This window comes from Dendropsophus ebraccatus, chromosome 2, assembly GCF_027789765.1.
Source record: "Dendropsophus ebraccatus isolate aDenEbr1 chromosome 2, aDenEbr1.pat, whole genome shotgun sequence".
Lineage (NCBI taxonomy): Eukaryota > Metazoa > Chordata > Amphibia > Anura > Hylidae > Dendropsophus > Dendropsophus ebraccatus.
In genome coordinates, this window is record NC_091455.1 from 66817357 (window position 1) to 66840372 (window position 23016).

Sequence of the window (23016 nt, forward strand, 5' to 3'; positions counted from 1 at the left end):
GACCATACAACGGAGTGGTGTCCTGCACTCCATCGCTAATCTTTTAACATGTTAAAAGACCGTGATGAGCCTACACCGTGCATGTCGGCCGATCGTTGCCTTTCAACATGTGTTATTACACTGAACTATTAGCAGCCAGCATGGTTGGTAATCGTCCAAGCAAGGCCGATAATCGTTTACCGGAATAGGGCCTTTAGACTTGTTTGCACTCAATTTAAATTCCCTGATAAAGGGGCTCAGCTTACTCAATGCTCCCAAGGCACACTGTAACATAAAGGAGGATTTTACTAAATAATCCATATTTATTACATGCCATCTTCTATCAATAATTGCTTGAGGTGTTTTTTTGTACAAAGGCTCCAGAAATGAACTATAATTTTATTGTTTTTGGACAAGGTAGCAGTTTATGGTATAAATCTTTGGCAGGAAATGAAGTTACAGACCGAGAGATAACAGATAAGGCTATCTACTAAAAAGCAAAAATAATGAGGAAAATAAATGGTGTTTTTCTAGATCCTCCCTGAACAGTTTAAGCTACCATTGTGCAAATATTTCAGTGGAAACATATGAACAATTCTTTGGCAACTTTCCTTTTAGCGAAAAAGCCAAATCACTCCCTCTGGACTTAGGTTGCCAACTTTTCTAATTGTGTTTTCTAAACAAGTAGGCACATGATCTTTCCTTCCCTCAACCTGTCATCTGTTTTTTGTGAACTGGCATTGGTTAGGAAGTCAAGCAAGGACACAGGAGACCTGTCTACTTCTCCGTGTCCAGCAATCATGATATACCAATCTTCAGGTATTTTTTAGCCCCCAAAAAGTTGTTTTCATTACAGTGTGCAAGACCAGCAGTGACATATAAAGTCCTGTTTAGGTCTATCAAATTATCAAATGAATCCATAGCTGCAACAGGACATTACTGAACGTCCTCGTGCTGCTATGGGAGTTCAGAGGGGGGTTGCGCGGCGACCCCCCTCTGAACTGCCGCGATCCCAGGTGCCGCATGTAGGTCCGATCGCCGTGCCCGCTAATTAAGTACTTAGAAGCAACTGTCAAAGTTGACAGCTGCTTCTAAATACTTTCTCATCTCAATACCTGGTTGTCTAGTGGGGGGATCGCCCCCCCCCCCCCCCCCGCGGCGCGATTGCGGGGGGTGGGGGCGATCCCCGCATCTATCCCGGGCCGGGGTCTGCGCCAAAAAAATTCAAAAGTGCGAAATTGCGCATTTTTGGTCGCATCAAATCCAGAATAATTGTAATAAAAAGCAATCAAAAAGTTGTATATGCGCAATCAAGGTACCGATAGAAAGATCACATCATGGCGCAAAAAATTACACCTTACACAGCCCTATAGACCAAAGGATAAAAGCGCTATAAGCCTGGGAATGGAGCGATTTTAAGGAACATATATTTTCTTTAAAAGGTTTTAATTTTTTACAAGCCATCAAATCAAATAAAAGTTATACATGTTACATATCGTTGTAATCATAACAACTTAAGGAACATATATAACAAGTCAGTTTTACCCTAGGGTGAACGGAGTAAAAACAACCCCCCCCCCCCCCCAAATAAAATTAAAAAAAACTTTATTTTTTTTTTTAGTTTCACCACACATATAATTTTTTTCTGGTTTCCCGGCATTTTAGGCAAGAATTACATCTGCCATAGCAAAGTACAATTAGTTGTGCAAAAAATAAGGGCTCATGTGGGTCTCTAGGTGAAAAAATGCAGGCGCTATGGCCTTATATACACGAGGAGGAAAAAACGAAAGCGCAAAAATGAAAACTGGCTGTGTCCCCCAAGGGTTAATGGTGGCTATTTTTTTTTTTTTGTTTTTTTTTAAGAGCTTATATCAGAGCTTATTGTAAAAGCCTAAAGCGTTTTGTTCATAATCTACAGTTATATCTGGTAAAGGTGCTTTAACCCCTTAGCGACCCATGACGTATCTGATACATCATGGTGCCGCTCGGGGTGTTCAGAGCGGGGTCCCGCCGGGACCCCGCTCTGAACGGCGCTGATCCCGGCTGACACGTGCAGCCGGGCAGTGCCTCTGTTAGCCGGCGCGGGTCCCGTTGCCGCGCCAGCTAATTAAGCCTCTAAGTGCAGCTGTCAAACCTGACAGCTGCACTTAGAGGCTTAGGTAAACACATCCCTGGTGTCTAGTGGGAAGTCCGTTCTTCTGCCCATGCCAGGCCTCAGCGTCGGAATGACGCTGATCCCGGCTCAGCAATAGATTGCTATGGCCTGCAGCCAGATCTAATCGATCTTTGCTGTGTATATACACAGCATTGATCTCTATGAGAGATCAGTGCTGTCTATATACAAGTCCCCCAGGGGGGCTTCTAGTTACAGTAAAAAAAAAAGTAAAAAAGTGTTTTTATTAATAAAAAAATCCCCTCCCCTAATAAAAGTCCAAATCACCCCCCTTTTCCCATTTTATAAATTAATAAATAAATAAATAAACATATTTAGTATCGCCGCGCGCGTAATCGCCCGAACTATTAATTAATCACATTCCTGATCTCGCACGGTAAACGGCGTAAGCGCAAAAAAATCCCAAAGTGCAAAATTGCGCATTTTTGGTCGCATCAAATCCAGAAAAAATGTAATAAAAAGCGATCAAAAAGTCGTATATGCGCAATCAAGGTACCGGTAGAAAGAACGCATCATGGCGCGATTTTAAGTGACATATATTTGTTAACAATGGTTTGAATTTTTTACAGGCCATCCGATACAATATAAGTTATACATGTTACATATCGTTGTAATCATAACAACTTAAGGAACATATATAACAAGTCAGTTTTACCCTAGGGTGAACGGAGTAAAAACAACCCCCCCCCCCCCCCCCAAATAAAATTAAAAAAAACTTTATTTTTTTTTTTAGTTTCACCACACATATAATTTTTTTCTGGTTTCCCGGCATTTTAGGCAAGAATTACATCTGCCATAGCAAAGTACAATTAGTTGTGCAAAAAATAAGGGCTCATGTGGGTCTCTAGGTGAAAAAATGCAGGCGCTATGGCCTTATATACACGAGGAGGAAAAAACGAAAGCGCAAAAATGAAAACTGGCTGTGTCCCCCAAGGGTTAATGGTGGCTATTTTTTTTTTTTTGTTCCATTAGTTGTTTTTTTTTTTTTTTGTTTTTTTTTAAGAGCTTATATCAGAGCTTATTGTAAAAGCCTAAAGCGTTTTGTTCATAATCTACAGTTATATCTGGTAAAGGTGCTTTAACCCCTTAGCGACCCATGACGTATCTGATACATCATGGTGCCGCTCGGGGTGTTCAGAGCGGGGCCCCGCCGGGACCCCGCTCTGAACGGCGCTGATCCCGGCTGACACGTGCAGCCGGGCAGTGCCTCTGTTAGCCGGCGCGGGTCCCGTTGCCGCGCCAGCTAATTAAGCCTCTAAGTGCAGCTGTCAAACCTGACAGCTGCACTTAGAGGCTTAGGTAAACACATCCCTGGTGTCTAGTGGGAAGTCCGTTCTTCTGCCCATGCCAGGCCTCAGCGTCGGAATGACGCTGATCCCGGCTCAGCAATAGATTGCTATGGCCTGCAGCCAGATCTAATCGATCTTTGCTGTGTATATACACAGCATTGATCTCTATGAGAGATCAGTGCTGTCTATATACAAGTCCCCCAGGGGGGCTTCTAGTTACAGTAAAAAAAAAAGTAAAAAAGTGTTTTTATTAATAAAAAAATCCCCTCCCCTAATAAAAGTCCAAATCACCCCCCTTTTCCCATTTTATAAATTAATAAATAAATAAATAAACATATTTAGTATCGCCGCGCGCGTAATCGCCCGAACTATTAATTAATCACATTCCTGATCTCGCACGGTTAACGGCGTCAGCGCAAAAAAATTCCAAAGTGCAAAATTGCGCATTTTTGGTCGCATCAAATCCAGAAAAAATGTAATAAAAAACGATCAAAAAGTCGTATATGCGCAATCAAGGTACCGATAGAAAGAACACATCATGGCGCAAAAACTGACACCTCACACAGCCCCATAGACCAAAGGATAAAAGCGCTATAAGGCTGGGAATGGAGCGATTTTAAGGAACGTATATTTGTTAACTAAGGTTTGAATTTTTTACAGGCCATCCAATACAATATAAGTTATACATGTTATATATCATAGTAATCGTAACGACTTGAGGAACATGCATAACAAGTCAGTTTTACCATAGAACGGACGGCGTAAATGCAAAACTCCCCGAAATCAAAACAAATTCGTTTTTTTTTTCAATTTGACAGCGCAAATGATTTTTTTCCGGTTTCGCAGCATATGTTATGGAAAAATAATGCCTGTCATTGCAAAGTACAATTGGTTTCGCAAAAAAAAAGCGCTCATATACGTCTCTAGGTGAAAAAAATGCAAGCGCTATGGACTTTTAAACTTAAAATGGAATAAGCAAAAGCGCAAAAACGAAAATAGGCTTTGACCTTAAGGGGTTAAGTGAAAACTGTATTTGTGTTTTCTGAAATTATGGCACAAAGGAAATGTGAAAAGATTGGGAAGCACTAGAAGCTATAACTTGTTTCCATTGTATCTTTACAATTCACCCTGTTCTCCACATATTCCGCTGTTACACAGAACAAAGGTGTTAATGACTAGAGATGAGTGAATGTGCTGCATTTTATTACCGGTGGCATCGGTGCCTGGAAAACATGGAGTATAACATACAGTTATACGGTATATCCATGTTTTCCAGGACTCCCTAGAGCTGCATCCAACTTCTGCAGTCACCGGTAATCAACTGCAGAGCGTTCCCTCATCTTTATTAGTGACCATTCAAGAGAGCTCGAGCAGTGGACATGTGGCTTCACAACCATTTTATAAATCGATATTTCAAGTGGATATAAAAAAATTTGTGACCTTTCCGGAGAAATAGTATCGTTTTAATACTTAACAGAGCACTTTCCTCCTCCTCTGCCTACCTCTTTCATATATAATACTAAAAATCCATCTTGATCCGCTCACTGAGCCATCAAGTTATATGCTGTCTATGCAATGGGGAGGGAAGAGGAGAAAAGCTGCAGAGTAAAGGTGGCCATACCATACCATCTGTTTGTGAACGGTTGGAAGAGCCCCTTAGACCTTATAATAATAATAATAATAATAATAATAATAATAATAATAATTTTTAGACATTACAGAGATGCATATAATTATCCATACATGAGGAGTGAGGTCCCTGCTCGCATGCATGAGCTTACACACTATCAGGAGGGGGTGCGAGACAAAATGGCAGAGGGGCAAAGTGCATCATTGTTACTATGGTCCGGCCATCTTTATGAATAAGGCAGTGCGGGTAAGGGGGGGTGAACCTGTCACCAGCCAATGCCTGCATGCACAGGTCTAAGTGCTTAAATGCTTGGTGTGTGTGTGCGTGTATGTATGTGTCTGTGTGTGTGTGTGTGTGTGTGTGTGTGTGGAGGGGGGGTTGAGGGTTGAGTCAAAATTAGGGAACCTGGTAAGCCTGTTTGAACAGATGTGTTTTGAGGGCACGTTTGAAGCTTTGGGTATTGGTGGTGAGTCTGACAGTCTTGGGTAATGCATTCCATAGAACTGATGCAGCTCGGGTGAAGTCCTGGAGACTGGAGTGAGAGGTGCGGATCAAGGTGGATGTTAGTCCACTGACAGCCAAACTTTTTGCGGGTGTCGGGTACGGCCAACAAAAGTATATAAGTGTATAGGGACAGAAGAATATAAAAACATGCAGAAAAGCTGCTCAAATCTCTAGTAAATGTTATTTCTGCAAGAGCTGAATTTACAGCTAACTGTTTTAATATTGCAATATGCCCTCTTCTCTGTGTGTGGTATATGGAGACATCATAGCAGCTAATTCAGAATATTGGAATTCCTGCTCATTCTGGAATAGAGTCTGGGCAAGTTCTATTTAGTGAATGACAGTCTGCTTTAAAACCAGTAAGTTTTATGTTGTTCCAAAGTGTTTCGGTGTACCTGATCCACAGTAAGTATACTGTATATAGAAAGATAACATACTTCTCCAGAACGTTCTACAATTGTCTGTAGAAGAATTATTGTTTGTATTCTGAAATGTATGATATTTTGATTCTATTCTTTTCTGTTTCAGGTTCTTACTGCAGTTATGTCACTGTTTGTATTTGAAATATCCTTAAATGTTCCTCTGGCTATATGGTAAGGAAGCTGTATGATTTTTGCACCTTATATAGTGTCATACTTCCATTTCCCACATACTGTAGACTTTATCAAGTGAATATGTCACAGAGATGCATGCTGTAATACTATCAGGTGTGTACCTCCATGACGTATGAGCTCCTACTCCCACTAAGAATAGAAACCAGAAGTCATACACATATTGTAAATGTGGCATTTTATTTGGACCAATGCCAAATCTGCTGTGTGCAAATGCAGCGGTGACTATGATGGCACCTTTGCATGGGTGACTCTTGTTCTCTGGCAGAATACCACAGTGGGTGCATGCTGCAAAATTAATGCAATAAGATTTAAAGAGCCACTTTGTCCCACTGCTGGTAAGCTTCAAGCTATAATACACCAATTCCTGTGAGCTGCAGGCAATAAATTACATTCAGATTGCTGTCAAGGTGTAAAGAGCTCCATGAGTCTCCTGCTGGCTACAGCCTACATTGCCCAGAAGTAGCCCAATGTATTCAGGCTGCTTAACAATTGGTAATGCCAGATTCAGAAGTTCCCCTTTAATTGATTTAGTCTTACATAGATTGCTTTTAGAAATTCAAAGGGGGTTGTGCTGGCAGGAGGCCCCTCCCTTTCGTAAGTTATCATTGTTTATGCCTAGAAACAGGCATCAACCACATGGAAATGTTTACCTGCTGGTCCTGCCGGCTTTACCAAGAGGCATGCGCCTCTTAGTAAATCCAGCCGGGTAAATGGGGGTAGGGCTTTATTTAAGACTGGCATACGTCTTGATAAATGTCCCACATTGGGTGCAAAGTGTATTGGCAGGGTTCTGGAGGATAGAAACAGGCTTGGTGCAGTTACTTTAACTGTGTTTTGTGGAGTCCTTGTGATGACTTCTCTGTAATGGAAGACCGACGACTTGTCAGCCATTTTTGGCAATGGGCACAACTCCTTAATTTCAAAGAGTTGTTTAAAAGTGTTCAAACTGGTCTTTGTTTTCTTGTCAGGAAGGTAATTATGACCCAGTACTGGCACACGTTAAGATACCACTTTGTTTTCCCTCTCTTGACTTCATAAAGATTCCTTTAGTTGGTGATGATGTGTGACTGATGTATTTTTTTTTCTCCCTCCATGTAACACAATCGCCAAAAATCATCTCACACTTCCTAGTCAAAGTGAAACCGCCTATTACATTAAACCAAAAAGCACTAAACCCAAAAGAATTGGGCTGAAGAGAAGTATCAGGTTCCAATCACATTACATGTATTAGTAACATATTTAAGAACAAGCATAGCCGTGATGTTAATATAGACAAAGAGCAGACAACCTTAATATTAAAATGTTCTCTTTCTAGCAACAACACTATAACCTCAAAAGAAAACAAGTCAACGATTTACCTAAAATAACAAAACCCACAGTAAAGGCAGATTTCCCCCACAGAAAACATAAGACCTACAGTAAAATGGACCTCCAGTTAGCACCAGCTTTATTATGTAGAAGCCACTTTGATACACATTTAGCAGCCAGAGAAAAGCTTCTCTTCTGCCGTCACTGAAGCTTCCCTTTATGCTGTCTGGTTTTACACAAGCTGAAAACAAATGCATTTTACAGCCACAAGTTTCATTGGTCATTAGACCAATGGAGGGACTGGGACTTGCAGTTTAAAAACATATTCCAAAATGTATTCACATTGACGTGTTCATGTATTCATATTATGCTCTTGTGAAACTTTTTTTCTACTTTTTACCACCATCTTGCCCCAAGTGGAGCATACAGTAGAAAGTAAACCAAGCCTTAAAGGGGTATTCCAGGAAAAAAAAAAAAAAAAAAAACTTTCCCCCTATCTCCTAACAGAGCAGGTGGGGCCCGATACTGAGATTGGCGGGTGTTACAGACGACGGACCCCCCACAACCTCCTATTTTTTACCTATCCTGTGGATAGGGGAAAGGCGATTTTTTTTTTTTTTTTTCCCCTGGACAACCTCTTTAAAACATCCACCTATGAATTTTTTTTCTTTGAAAACATATCTGTTGCACCCTATTCTGCTTTTCCTCCTTTCAGTCCTCTATGTCCTGAAAAGCTCCTCTCACAGGCTTATCAGTGGTTGAGATTAGACAGCTCTGTCTAATGTACAGGGTGTGTCAAATAGGGTGGTGCAAAATTATAGCCTCAGTATTCATAACCAAGAGAATATAACACAAATGTATTATGAAAAGGCCCACTATTTATCTAAGCTTTATCTGTACAGTACAAATGTTCAAAGTTCCGTCCAACATGTGCCGGCATAACCTCTGATATGGACTGCACTGTTTCAAGGATGCATCATCTCAGGCCTTTCAGAACCTGTGTTTGGGGGGCAGATACACAGAGCCCACCCCAGAAGGTGTGCCGTTCCTCTTAGCGGCAGATCTGCTATATACAGCATATATCTGTGGTATAAGCCATTCCTTTAACATATGGAGGTTGGAGTGACCAGTGAGTGGAGTGAGTTCACAGCTAAAATGAAGGGACCGTAAACTTTGTGTCTGCACATAACAATTTTACATTGGGTGAGTCCCTTATGTACCTAAAAAGGGCACAAGGCCCCAAATATTAATATTGTGGAGATTGACCTTTCTACTGAGGTAAAGAGTATCCCCGTCACTAAACTCCAGCCTGTCAGCAAATGCATCCTCTTCCAAGTCCTTGCAAAAGTCACAATGTTTTAATCAGTCGTCATGTTTAATTCCTTAAGATGCAATCTCCATGACTTACAATGCAGCCATTTTTGTCAGATACTAGTCAGTTTGGTCGACTTTACCATCTTTTTCTGTCTTTGGCCACCGGGCTTTTCCCTTGACATAAACACTCCCATGACTTAAACAGCATCATGTCCACTTCTGTTGGTCAGTCATCTAGTTATTCAGATGTGTCGCAGATCCTGACTGTCTGTAGCATTGTATGTTGAGTCTGTCTCAAGTTACAATTGTCCAGAAAGGACCATTGTATGTTGAAAATATTGTGACATAAGGTCATCGTAAGTTGAGGGATCACTGTATTGGCATAGCCTGATGCGGAGAGATCATCACAGAGATCGTCAAGCATTACAAATGGAGGTGCATGGTCTGTTAAACAACAAACACCAATGGATCCAGACCGATTCCAAGAGATCGCATTGTCTTTAGTAGGGTCCATCAGGTTTTCATCTATTGTCCATTTATTAGGCAGGATTTGAGTGGACAAAAAAATGTTTTTTATTTTTTTTATCCACTCAGAGTCTGCAAAATAAGTTGAACTTGTAATAGAGCCATAATCTAAATGGCATGCTAAACTGTTTTAACATGATTTAGACTGCTTTTTTGGCAATCTTTTCTGACAAAGGCGATTGAAGTCACAATGCCCTTAAAAGGCCCCAAGTAAAAAATTTTGGGTCATTTAAAGGAATGTTTTCATACTGAAATACTTGAAACAGTTTTGTAAGAATCTGTATTTTTGAAGAAGTTTATACCATCTCAAGATTTACAGGCTATTTTTCTGTAATGATCGAGACATATATTTCATTGCTGGCAATGGAAAAGTTAAATCTTCTAAATATGGCATGGTTGGTGTAGATTAACGCTAGTAGTGGATCAATGTAAAAATGTACATTTTATGTTCTGCCGACCCCATTACTCTGCTGTGTTTGAGAAAGGCTTCTTCTCACTTGTTTCATGAAGCAATACAATCCTGCTGCTCTGATCTACTGTAATCTACATGACTTGTAACTTGGCTTCCTTCCCAGGCACCGAAGCTCAATGAAGGAAGGAAAAAAGTTACAAAGGTCACACATAGTATGTAGAGCTCTTGAACAGCAATGTGGGAAATTTTTTGTTGAGTTGTTTGTCTGCACTGCATACATTAATTAGTTTATTGGCTCAGATTTAAAGCAGATATACATGAAAAATAGAGTTTAAGAGCAAACATTCGCATTTTTGTCTAAATGGGCATGTATATCTTTATAGTAGTCAGTTTCATTTTCTCTCAGGAGCCTGCTAATAAGCACCACTGACGGCTAAAAGAATTATCTTGTGCCAGTGGTGCCTGTCAAGTGTTGGAATATATTATATATTATGTAAACATCAATGTGTTGGAGGCAGGAAAAGGATCTTAGGAACTATGACAAGGGCCAAATTGTGATGGGTTAGACCAGAGTGTCGAAGTGTCTCCAAAACGGTGTTTTTTTCTGAACCAGCAACAGTGACATGCCCACCAAAGGTTCATTGATACACATGGAATGAGAAGACTAGCCCCCCAGATGTGATCCCAGCAGGGGTGGATTAACTTTACCATAAGCTGTTGACCAAGCTTGGCCTCCTCCCCCCCACATCACTGTAACTATGGTGGCACTAGCATGGTGCTCGTAGTACGGGATAGGCAGCACTGTGCTCACTTTTCATTTTAATAAAGTACTTTTATTTTGAATTTGGTAAAAGACATCACAGTCACATGATAAGGTCCGTCAGTATGTTCTATGAATTGTCTTCTGGCAGCAGTTTTGCCCTGATTTGCGCAAAATTGTAGTAAAAATTTTTTTGCAAACTATGGCAAAATTCTAGCCAGGAGACAATACACCACTCAAAGTACAAGTCAGTTTGGGTGGCCATGAGCCCCCAGGAGCTCAAGGCCCTGGGCTACTGCCCAAAACGCACCTATTATAATCCACTACTGGATCCCACAGAATACCTACTGTAGTAGAGTAAAAATAATGCTGGCTATTTATAGTAAAATCTGGCCTTATCTCATAAATCACATTTACTTATGTTACTTATGTTTTTTATTTATCTCTTAAAATAAAGAGCCCACCCTGTCATGAAAATGCTCTGTCTTAGCGGCAATGGCCTTTTCAGCAGGATAATGCACCCTTCCACATAGCAAAAATTATTCCGAATTTTTTTAGAAATTCAGAGTAGCAAAGAATTATGTTGACTTGGCCTCCACATTTTCCATACCTCAGTGTGACCAAGCTTCTGTGGTGTGTACAGGAAAACAAGTCTGATTCATTGAGACCTCACCTTGCAACTTACTGCTGCCAATATCTTCGTTCCATATACCACTGGTCACCTTTAGAGGTCTTGTGGAGTCCATGCCTCAATGGATTAGAGTCATTTTAGTTTTACGGTAATGGCTTATTGATGTGTTTATATTATATGTTTGTGTTGTATCCTTGAACTAAGGGCCATATTTCATTTATTAGCAATTATTAGCTGAACAGACCGATATTGGCCTGGGTAATAGGCCCAGTGATCAGCGGATGAGTAAACACTTGTTTGTCAACTGATTTACATTTAAAAAAAAAAAAAAACTAGTGTTCGTCAATTACTGGAATGATAAAAATAAACACAAATGCTAAACCTGCCTGCATGATAGTAGAGCCTCACGAAAGAAATCTTAAATATGCATATTACTTGATTGTAATGTACATCTGGCAGCAGTCTGTCCATGTAATACCACATTGGCCATCATCTCCAATGCCGTTCCATCTGTAACAAGAACCTTAGTTTTATTACTTTCACTCATCTTAATGATGCATATCCCCCCCCCACACACACACACACAAAAAATCATATGCAAAGTCTTGGTGTTACTTTTTGTTATGTTCATTCATTAGTCATTCACTTAAATATTCTGATTAAGGGGCCTCTGTGCTCCTAAAACTTGCACAAATAATTTGTTTAAGCATAAAGCACATATTTTTCTGGCTAGCACAGTGCCACACTTTTTCTTTACATTTATACACGTGGCACTATTGTTGAAGGCCGTGTGACTGAATTGTTTATGGTTAGATTGTCCCCCATCAACCAAGGATTATTGCTGTTTTGTTCTGGTCTTCAGAATAGAGGCTAACACTTCACACAAACCCTTATCCTGGTTAGTTTCATGTAATGTGCAGTGAGGCGTGAAAAATGAAAACTTACATCAGGTTTACATGCTGTGAAGGGCTGAGTGCCCAGACACAAGTCTCTCCAAATTACATCTACAATTATTTCATAATAAGAAGCTTTATAGTTTCTTACGTCAAGTAAGATGTAAGATTTAATTCCAAGATTACTTTCATTTTGGGTTAATACAACGTTTGTTATGCAAGACATAAAAACTGGCCAAGTTCAAGCTGGCAATCAAAGATATTAAGGTAGAAGTATAAGCACAAAGTTTATCAGATACAGTGGGTTAAGTTAGCATTAAACATATCAGTTTTCTAAGTCAATACATTTCTAAATGTGCTATTGACATGAAATTCTCACCAGATGTGGTAACAACCCATTCAATGCACACGGGCAACGAAAGCAAACCATAGATGTCTTTAAGTTATGTGCAATGATGAGAAATGACACGGAATAAGTATTGAACACTTCCAACAGGTCCAAAAAAACCTTGAAAAGTCACCAGCTGAAAACTGTCAGTGATAAGAATGCAATCATAGTTACATAGTTAATACGGTTGAAAAAAGACACATGTCCATCAAGTTTAACCAAGGAGGGGATGGATACAGGGAAGGGGGAGGGGTGATAGGTTCTATACATATGCATTTATATTATTTTGCTCTAAGAACTTGTCTAGCCCTGTTTTGAAGCCCTCTACTGTTTTTGCTGTGACCAGATCCTGTGGTAGACTGTTCCACAGATTCACAGTTCTCATTGTAAAGAAGGTTTGTCGCCTCCGGAGATTGAACCTTTTTTTTCTCCAGTCGGAGGCAGCCCCCTTGTCCTTTTGAGGTGGTTTTACCTTGAACATCTTTTCCCCATATTTCTTGTAGGGGCCATATATATATTTAAATAAATTAATCATATCTCCCCTCAAACGTCTCTTCTTCAGACTAAACAAATGTAATTCTTTTAATCTCTCCTCATAACTAAGATGCTCCATTCCCCTTATTAGTTTAGTTGCCCGTCTTTGTACCCTCTCCAGCTCTAGAACATCCTTTTTATGAAAACTGGACAGCATACTCCAGATGAGGCCGCACCAAAGCTTTGTAAAGAGGTAATATTATGTCCCTGTCCTGAGAGTCCCTACCTGTTTTAATGCATAACAATATCCTGCTGGCCTTAGAAGCAGCTGACTGACATTATGTGCTGTTCTGTAGTCTATTATCTACAAGTACACCCAGATCCTTCTCCATCAGTGACTCTCCCAGTGTAACTCCCCCTAGGACATATGATGCATGTGGGTTATTTGTACCCAGGTGCATAACTTTACATTTATCCACATTGAACCTTATTTGCCAAGTGGACGCCCAAACACTCAGTGAATCTAAGTCCTCCTGTAACATCTGCACATCTTCCATAGACTTTACTGTACTACAAAGCTTGGTGTCATCTGCAAAGATAGAAACATTGCTGTTAATTCCATTGTCAATATCATTAATAAACAAGTTAAACGGAAGGGGGCCCAGTACTGACCCTTGGGGTACACCATTTATTACCGGGGACCATTCGGAGTAAAATTCATTGACCACCACTCTCTGGGTATGATTATTAAGCCAGTTATCAATCCAGTTACACATTAAACTTTCCAAACCGATAGACTTTGAGTTACCCATCAGACGCCCATGAGGAACTGTGTCAAACGCTTTTGCAAAATCCAGGTACACGATATCCACAGCCGCCCCCTATCCAGGCTTCTACTCACCTCTTCGTAGAAACATATTAGGTTGGTTTGACAGCTTCTGTCCTTAGTAAAACCATGCTGGTTATCACTTATAATACTATTAGCCACTACATATTCCTGGCTGTAGTCCCTTATAAGCCCTCTCAATAATTTCCCCACAATGGACGTTAAGCTTACAGGTCTATAGTTACCTGGGGAAGTTCGAGAGCCCTTTTTGAAGATCGGCACTAGATTTGCCTTACGCCAGTCTCTCGGCACAATACCAGTAAGCAAAGAATCACTAAATATTTCATACAAGGGTAGAAAAATTACAGAACTGAGTTCCCTAAGAACTCTGTGGTGTAATTCATCAGGCCCTGGAGCTTTAGTTACATTGAGTTTATTTAATTTTTCATGGACCATATCTATAGTAAACCAGTTCAGTACATTACATGTGTTAGCAGCACTGGCCCCGCCCACCACAGATCCATCCTCTTCTTTTGTATATACAGAGCTGAAGAACCCATTAAGTAACTCAGCTTCCTCATGATCCCCAGTTATTAACTCCCCATCACCATTATTTAGGGGTCCTACATGCTCTGACCTTTTTTTGCATTAATATATTTGAAGAATTTTGGGGGGTTTCTTTTGCTATCTTGCTATCTATGGCTACCTGCCTTTCATTGTGAATTTTTTGCTGCCACTTATCTGCAAATACTGGCCTATAAAAAGGTGTCTCTTTACCAAGGTTCCACACAAGAAATATCTCATGATGGTTTCAGTGAGCACTGTTGGGGCCATAATTTTGAAGTGGAATAAACATTTCACCATAAACTGGCAATGACCAGGTGCTCTCCACAAGATTTCATACAGAGTACTGAAAAGAATTATCAGAAGAGTTGTCCAAGAGCCAAGGACTATCTCTGAAGGGCTTAAGAAAGAAAGATACCGTAATACACACTGTTTGGAGTGGCACTGCATATCACCTAAACAAAAGCCACACTACCAAGTCACAGTTATGAGTCTCAATGCACGGGACTAGCCAGATATCCACCCAGGAAAGGACCTAGCAAAGGGATTGCTTCTGTACAGAGACCACCAAAGCCACCATATAAAGTGGGCCCTTGAGTCAGCATCCAGCTCAATTTCGACTGATGATATGACCAGGAAAATACTGAAGCCAGGTATTCATCCACAGACAGCAGTTTTGGGGTGTTCCCCTTCATCATCAGTGTGGAGTAGGATTCTGGCTAGGTGGGAGCAATGCCTAGTAGACCAATACAGCAAACAGCTCACTGATCTCAGGGAGGCCAGCCAAAGAAAACACTTTCAGCTGCTGGTTAAATCGCCCAATATAGTTAAATCCTCCAATACAGTGAAATCCTAGGTGCATTGCCCCTGGGAAACATTGATATGCAAAAAAGTCCATGGAGCCACAGTTACGGCCCTCCAGGGAAGGACCTAGCAAAGGCATGGCTCCTGTACGGAGACTACCAAAACCCACCATATTAATTGGCACCTTCAGTCAATTTATAAGTCTAATGATATGACCAGGGAAATACCGAAGCTAGGTATCCATCCACAGACAGCTGTTTCAGGGTGTTGCCCCTCATCAGTGTGGAGTAGAATTTTGTCTAGATGGGAGCAATGCTTAGTAGACCAATACAGCAAACATATCACTTATCTCGGGCAGACAAGCCAAAGAAGTTTGGAGGTAGGAACATCATAGTGTGGGGCGGTTTCTCAGCAAACAGCAGTGGCAAACGTCATATAGCTAAAGGAAGGATACATGGACAGAGAGACAAGTGAAAAGTTTTTATTAGTTGGAGCCTGGGTGTTCAGACTTCCACTGCTTACTATGCTCTCCAGTTCGCTACATGAGACAGTCTCATGCTGCAGCATTCCTCCAGACCGCAGGTTCCTACTGTCTATTTGGCTTCTGTAAAGCACTCAATGCTGGTAACAGCAGCTCTGGCAATATGGGCGCCCTAAACCCACAGAGAGAAAATGGGAATTGTCAGTATAATTGATTTGATGAAGATGTTACAAAAAATTTAATTTTCATGTAATAGAAAACAATTCTTTTTGGGTTTTCTTTGCAGTTTCCTGGCATGTGCACTTGGAGAGATTCTTCGTGTCTATACAGAGAAGATGGGTTCATGAGAAGATATTCCTATGTGAATTTCTTGTCGGGATTGGATTTTCCATGACATCATCAAACAAACATGAAATTATGTTTTATTCCTTGACACCTACAGCAGTCAGAAGTGGAATACTAGTATGGTTTTGTTCCTACAATGAACACATTATTTATTGGGCACACATTAGCAGTAGGGTTATGCTGGTATGCTCAGGCCGCTAATAGTCATTAACTCCCTTCTGTGTAGGTTCAGTCCACTTACATGGCCATCAATAGAATGTTTCCACCAAGGCTTATAAAAAAAAATCCATGGCCTTAATGGAATCCCTTTTCTCATAATTTGCTTGAAACACTCATTGCACATTTGTTGAGGAAAGGTATAGTATGTGTGTGGACTCCATTTATTTATAATGCTGCTTATGTGGAATAAATGTTATGATCATGCCAAATGGGGAAGAGGGAAGTGGCACAATTGTTGATCTATGATCAGTGTCAACATTATAAATGTCCCTTGCCCATGTTGTTCAGTGTACCCCCGATACTGTTTTATGTATTTATCTATCTGTACAGTAATTTGTATTTCTATGTGCTGAAATCTTCCACTGTCCAATAGTATATTTTACTAAACACACATGACTTCATACTGATTAAAATATATTTCATACTTTTATGTATCATTGTGCTCGATAATTGCACGTGTGTATGCAAATCAGGATTACATAGCTTTAATTGAAACTATTTTTAATGCTATAAACAATACATGGCAATTTTGGATGCACTACACAAAGTTCACAATGCTGCATTTCAGTGAATGGTGTTGCCAACCGTTTAAAGAGACTCTGTACCCACAATCTGTCCCCCCCAAACCGCTTGTACCTTCGGATAGCTGTTCTTAACCCAAGATCTGTCCTGGGGTCCGTTCGGCAGGTTATTGTCCTAAAAAACAACTTTTAAACTTGCAGCCCTGTGCCAAACTGCCGTGGCTTAGTGTGTGTGCATTAGGGTCCTATTACACGGAGCAATTTTTAACGATAAACGACTAACGATAAACTAGATTGTTTATCGTTAACCTGAAATTGTCCGCCATATTACACAGAACGATGGTAGTTAGTTACGATAGTTACTATGATCGTTTATTCCTTTTGATCCCAGCAAAACAATGGACAATGTGCAATTACACCGAACAATTAGTGAACGGATGTGGAATTACAGCAAACGATTAACCACAATTTTAGGTTCAGATCTAAATAAACGATGAACGACATGCGAACGATATTTCAATCGTTGCCTGCAATTACACAGAACGATTATCATTTAAATTCAAACGATATAACGATTTTTCGCATGATAAATGTCCCGTGTAACAGAGCCCTTAGGCTAGCACAACCTCTCCGTCCCTCCTCCCCGCCCTCTTCATCATGAGGAATTCTCCAGGCAGATTGTCTCCTATTCATCACCTGTGTCAGCACAGCACATGAGCTGGATGGTTAAGGCACCTGTGCAATGTTCACTGCAGAGGAATAGGAAAAAATCTGCCAGGGGCATTCCTAATGATAAAGAGGGTGGGGAGGAGGGACGGTGCAAAGTTAGGGCACAGATACTCTAAGCCACGGCCGTTTGGCACAGGGCTGCAAGTTTAAAAGTTGTTTTTTAGGACACTAACTGCATCACTTGCCGAATGGACCCCAGGACAGATCTTGGATTAAAAGCAGCTATCCGAAGGTACAAGTGGTTTGGGGGCGACAGATTGTGGGTACAGAGTCGCTTTAACCCCATATACGCTGAAGTCAGTAGTGACTGTGGCAACGGAAGTTGGTAGTCAGTTGGAGGGGGCTTCTTTTGTCACTCCATCAACTTCCTGCAAAAAAAATAAAAAATAAATTATTACAATTTTTGGTGACATTTTTCTAATTATCCATTTTACTACGTTTATTTTAAAAATAAACTAGCAGCTGGTTAGAGTAATCTAACCTGCTGTTATCTTCCCATGGAGCAGACCTTAAAGAAGGAGATGAAGAGGAGTTTTCTTACCTTCATCCTCTGTCTTCTCGTTTTCCTTCATTTTATTATGTTTAGGAAGTTAAACATGTTTAGGAAGTTAATTTAGGAAGTTAAATGCACTGGGCGCAGTATTACAGCCCTTGGTGCTCAAATCTACCTGTTTACTGGCCCCTCTTCAATAATAATCATTCGACACTGTGCAGTGGTGAATGGCGAGAGTGACATCACTGACGTCAATACTTACGATGAGGCAGCAGGTGAGGAGATTGGCGCACCAAGGACCGTAGTACCACCCTCAGTGCGCCGAACATCCTAATTAACATATCAATGAAGAAGAGGATTGCAAAAGATGAGGATGAAGATGAGAAACCTTTTTTAGTGTGTCCTTCTGTATGGGAACATAGCAGCAGGTTAGATTCTTCATACCTGCAGTTAGTTTACCTTTAAAATGATCCTGAAGTCTTGCAGCTTTGATTCTGCCACCAAGCCTAATAAGCTGACCTGTTCTGTAGAGATCACTTTTTAGCAGTGTCTTCCTCATTATAACAATTAGGATTACATTGAAAGGTTTCACATGATCCGTGCCACGACCTGCACCGCGAAAATATAGGACACGTCCTAGTGCGGATAACTGCACGGATCACGGCCTGGCCACCGACATGACAAGAGAAAATGATGTGCTCTCCTGTCATCTCATCTACTACTCACCTTCTCCCTGCGCTGACCAGCTTCATCTTCACCAGAAGTGGCCTGGACTAAGCTACCTTCTCCTGGCAGTGTAGTCCAGGCCATTTCCGGTAAACGTGTGTAGCCGGTCAGCGCAGGAAGTAGTGGATGAGATGACAGGAGAGCACATCATGCTCTCCGATCTGTGTCGCGATCCGCAGCACGAATAGTGTGAATGAGCCCTTATATATAGAGAACCTCATTCACAAGAAGTCTGGGTGTTAAGACTCACACCAACCATTAGGGTCAGAAAACCCAGGCACTCACTGATCAAAACTTTTGACATGTTTCTAGGATATTTCACATGATATTTAAAGCGACAGTGCCCATCTAAGTCATATAGTATGGATTTCTCCGTCAGACCTACTCCATAGATGTATACTTTCCTATCCAGAATCCTCCGCTATAAATACATTGCCACATTTGTAGCAACCCACCAGGAACAGCTGGTATTGGCGCCGCTTTATTTACTAGCTGCATTATGTTGGCACTGTCCTTTAGTGCTACTATCTTTGACTTTAGTCATCGTAAACTCATGCTGTTCTAACTGAACAAAACCAAACACAGTAGAAATTATAACAGAAATACTGTATAAGGAGAGGATTAAGTGAAGCCGATTACACACAGAATTACATTTACAGGTATATCATTGTGTTGGTGTTACAGAGTAATTAAATGTAATGATATTACTAAACCTGGCATTATATAGATACGGTTTAACGAGGCTCATAATATGTGGAGGCGGCTGGTTTGCCTATAATACGATAATATCACTCTGTGTATGAACTGGAGTATGAGGCATGTGTTACTTACACTTGTTATAGAAACTGAAGCAGAAGGAGCCATCAAGAAGTACAGAGAAGTATATTACAGTAAGTAAAGTGGTCCCTTAACGTACAATAGTAATTAGTTCCAGGACGACCATTGTATGTTGAGATCAAAACTCTATAGAAAATTGGTAATTGCTTCTGAAGCCCTCAGCTTCAAAATGGACAGGCTGTCATTTGGCTGAGATGGTCACCACTGGCAGGTGTCTTCTGCCTTGCTTGGAAGTTTTATACCACTTGATAAGTCTGACCCCACGTGTAGAAACTGTGTGAAAAACAGCATAGATTTTACATGTGGTCTTTAACGTACAGGTCATGTTGCAACTTTTAATTTTTAATTTTTTAATTTTTTTTTAAAGGTCCTATGGATTTCAGTTTCAGAAAATTCCCTATTGAAGCCAATTGGTGATTGAGGTGGGGGGTGGGGGGCAGATTTGCTATAGCTCAGCTTTCATTTTACGATGGTTTGTTAGGATATAAAAGCTGATTGTTTGTATATTACAGCAGTTTTTCTTTTCCCCAGATTGATAAATCTGGCCTATTATATCTTTATTTTATTTCTTGTTGCTTATATAGCACCAACATATTACATAGTGTGGTGTACAGATTCTCACCACTCATATCCTCTATCTCAGGTATTAGGGCCACATAACCCATCAGTATATAAAGGACAACCAAAATCCTTCATATTTGATCCCAGGAACCAAGTATTGCAAGGCAATAGTTTTAACCACTCGGTTCCCATGCTTTGCACATACAATTTATTCAGAACATCATGTAAGTAAGAGCAGCTTACAGACATTCAAACATCATACGGAAAGTCTGAGCAAGAACAAAGTATTGGTCTAGATCAGTGATTTTCAACCTTTTTTGAGCCGCGGCACACTTTTTATACTTAAAAAATCCCGGGGCACACCACCAACCAAAATGGCACAAAATGACACTAAAACAGTACATATAATACGTATAGTTAATGATATAGATTCTAAATGTATTTATACTAACTCAGTGTGAAACCTGGGCCTGTTTTCTTCCCCCCACTTGTGCTTCTCTCCAGTGCTTCTCTCCCCCATACTTCTCCCCCCTGTGCTTCTCTCCACCATACTTCTCCCCCCTACTTTTCTCCTGTGCTTCTCTCCCCCATGCTTCTCTCCACCATACTTCTCCCCCCTACTTCTCTCCTGTGCTTCTTTCCACCATTCTTCTCCCCCCTGCTTCTCTCCTGTGCTTCTCTCCACCATACTTCTCCCCCTGCTTCTCTCCTGTGTTTCTCTCCCCCATGCTTCTCCTGTGCTTCTCTCCCCCATGCTTCTCTCCTGTGCTTCTCTCCACCATACTTCTCTCCTGTGCTTCTCTCCACCATACTTCTCTCCACCAAACTTCTCTCCCCCCCGCTTCTCTCCGCTGTTTCTCTCCCCCATCCCCATGTTTCTCTCACCCATTGTTTTCTCCTGTTTCACAGGGGCACCATAGTTTGGGGAACTTTCCCCGCGGCACACCCGACCATGTGTCGCGGCACACTAGTTGAAAATCACTGGTCTAGATAGCATCTAGAAAATCTAATCTGCTTGATTTGAATGTTTTGCAGAGTGACCTTAGATGACCAGTATATATTAAATAGAGAAGAATGTTATTCACCCTTTTCAGTAGTAGCAGCCGTGCTAATTTACAGTAGGTTATTTGACAGTTTTACTTGTGGAGAAATCAGATTAGTAGCCAAGTTAGCACAAGCCTAGACATGCTGCAACTAAATTCATTGAAGGACAATGTTATTATACATTTTAACATTTATAAATAGTTATTTTCATGCTGTTTCATATGAGCACATACAAAACTGTATATTGCAAAACTGTAGGCAATCACGACCTGTGTTAATTTCTTTTTAAAAAAATGGGGCAATGCCTCTTTAAGTATGTTAAACATAACTCCTTAAATCTGTGTCCAAGACAGGTATTTGCAATACCTAAGTCCTCCTCGCCCTCTTGACAGTTTGATAACACTTTCGTAGACTTGTGCAATGACCAACAAATATGGTTGTCATACACAGGCAATGAAAAAAGTTGACATAATATGAATGAATTGGTTAATTTATTTAGCTGTAAATGCAGATAGCATTTTAGTAGTCTCCAGTCTTCCAAAGCATGATTTGTCTCAACCCTGTATGATATGGTTTATCTTTTTTCACATGTGAAATGAATATCAACTATATACACCAAGGAGCATCTAAACAGTAGGAATGTTAAAAAATAATTAGAGATGAGCAAACCTTTTTCATTACCAGTGGCTGAAGAAGTTGGATGCAGCCCTAAGGGCCAGTTCACACAGAGGAAAACTGGCGAAATCCTCCGCCGCAGAATCCCACCAGCCTCCGTGTCATACTGGCCGTCTATGGGAGGCTTGCGCACCTCTTCTCTCCACTCGGAATAATTAACATGTCAAGCCTCCCACAGACGGCCAGTATGACATGGAGGTTGGCGAGATTCTGCGGCGGAGGGTTCCGCCAGTCTTGCTCCATGTGAACTGGCCCTAAGGCTGCCTGAAAAACATGGTTATTGCCATAGGCTGTATCCATGTTTTACAGGACTCCCTAGAGCTGCTTCCAACTTCTTCAGCCTCCGGTAATCAAATATAGAGTATTCGAGTTTGGGAGAACCGAAGCATGCTCGAGGGTCCCTCATCTCTAATGAAGATATTATGTGATAAGATGCAAAGGGCAAAAAGATTTGGGAAATGAGGGGCCAGTAAGAGAAGCATTCAAAAAAAACAAAAAAAAACGAGTGTTCTCGGAATACTACTTTAAGGAGGTTGAATGAAAGTCTGACTGTACAAGACTTCAGCACTGGAGAAGTCATGAAGCAATGATGATTCATAATACAGAAGGATGTGTCTGAGTGGGAGAATCTTAGTAGCACTTATACTAATACAATATCAGCTCACTCTGCAGCTGCATCTTTAAGTCCATGTGAGTTTTTCGGCTCACACCTGTTTAGTGTAACACAAGTAATACAAAGTCATAGCTTTGACAGCACAGCGTGAGGGATAAGCTGCGTCTCGCTGTTAGGAATTATAGACTGACTCTGTTGGGAAGACTGTTTTGGAAGCAGGGAATTTCCACCACTAAGTGTTGAACTAAATATTTTTGGAAGAAACTCCTAACCACAAATGTGATTTCAGGGGCAAACATGCTGTTAGCAGAGTGCTGTGGCTCGCTCAGCCTTACAGGTCATGTTTATGATGAACTGGAAGCATAGAAACAGCATGCTGTACATCGGAGGGAGTTGTTTGGAAGTAGAAATTTTAGGCCTTTGTTAGTCTGAGGCAGAACAGAGTAGAATATTTTGGCTGTGTTGCTTGTACTTACAGGAAAATTGCAGTCAAGATCAGCTCAGCAACCCAAGTGCAAGGATTGTATAGGTCACAGCTGAGTACACAAAACTTCTTGCAGCTTTTCAATATGAATTTGGTTCTTATGTTCGAGGTATTTGTGCAGTCTTCAGAAGAGAAGGATTTAGGGGTGACTCAAAAAAATGACCAGTTCAACCAGGCGGTAGGGAAAGCTAATTGTATGC

General features: G+C 40.8%; 1 protein-coding gene across 1 annotated transcript in view; it reads left to right on the plus strand.

Annotated features, from left to right (window-relative positions):
• Positions 1–16563, plus strand: part of TMEM241 (transmembrane protein 241) — an 85078-nt gene extending 68515 nt beyond the window's left edge. The window contains exons 14-15 of the mRNA XM_069957697.1: positions 6104–6168; positions 15856–16563. Coding sequence (XP_069813798.1) covers positions 6104–6168; positions 15856–15916 — 126 coding nt within the window. The 3' untranslated portion in view covers positions 15917–16563. The remainder of the gene's footprint in view (positions 1–6103; positions 6169–15855) is intronic.
• The last annotated feature ends 6453 nt before the right edge of the window (positions 16564–23016 follow it).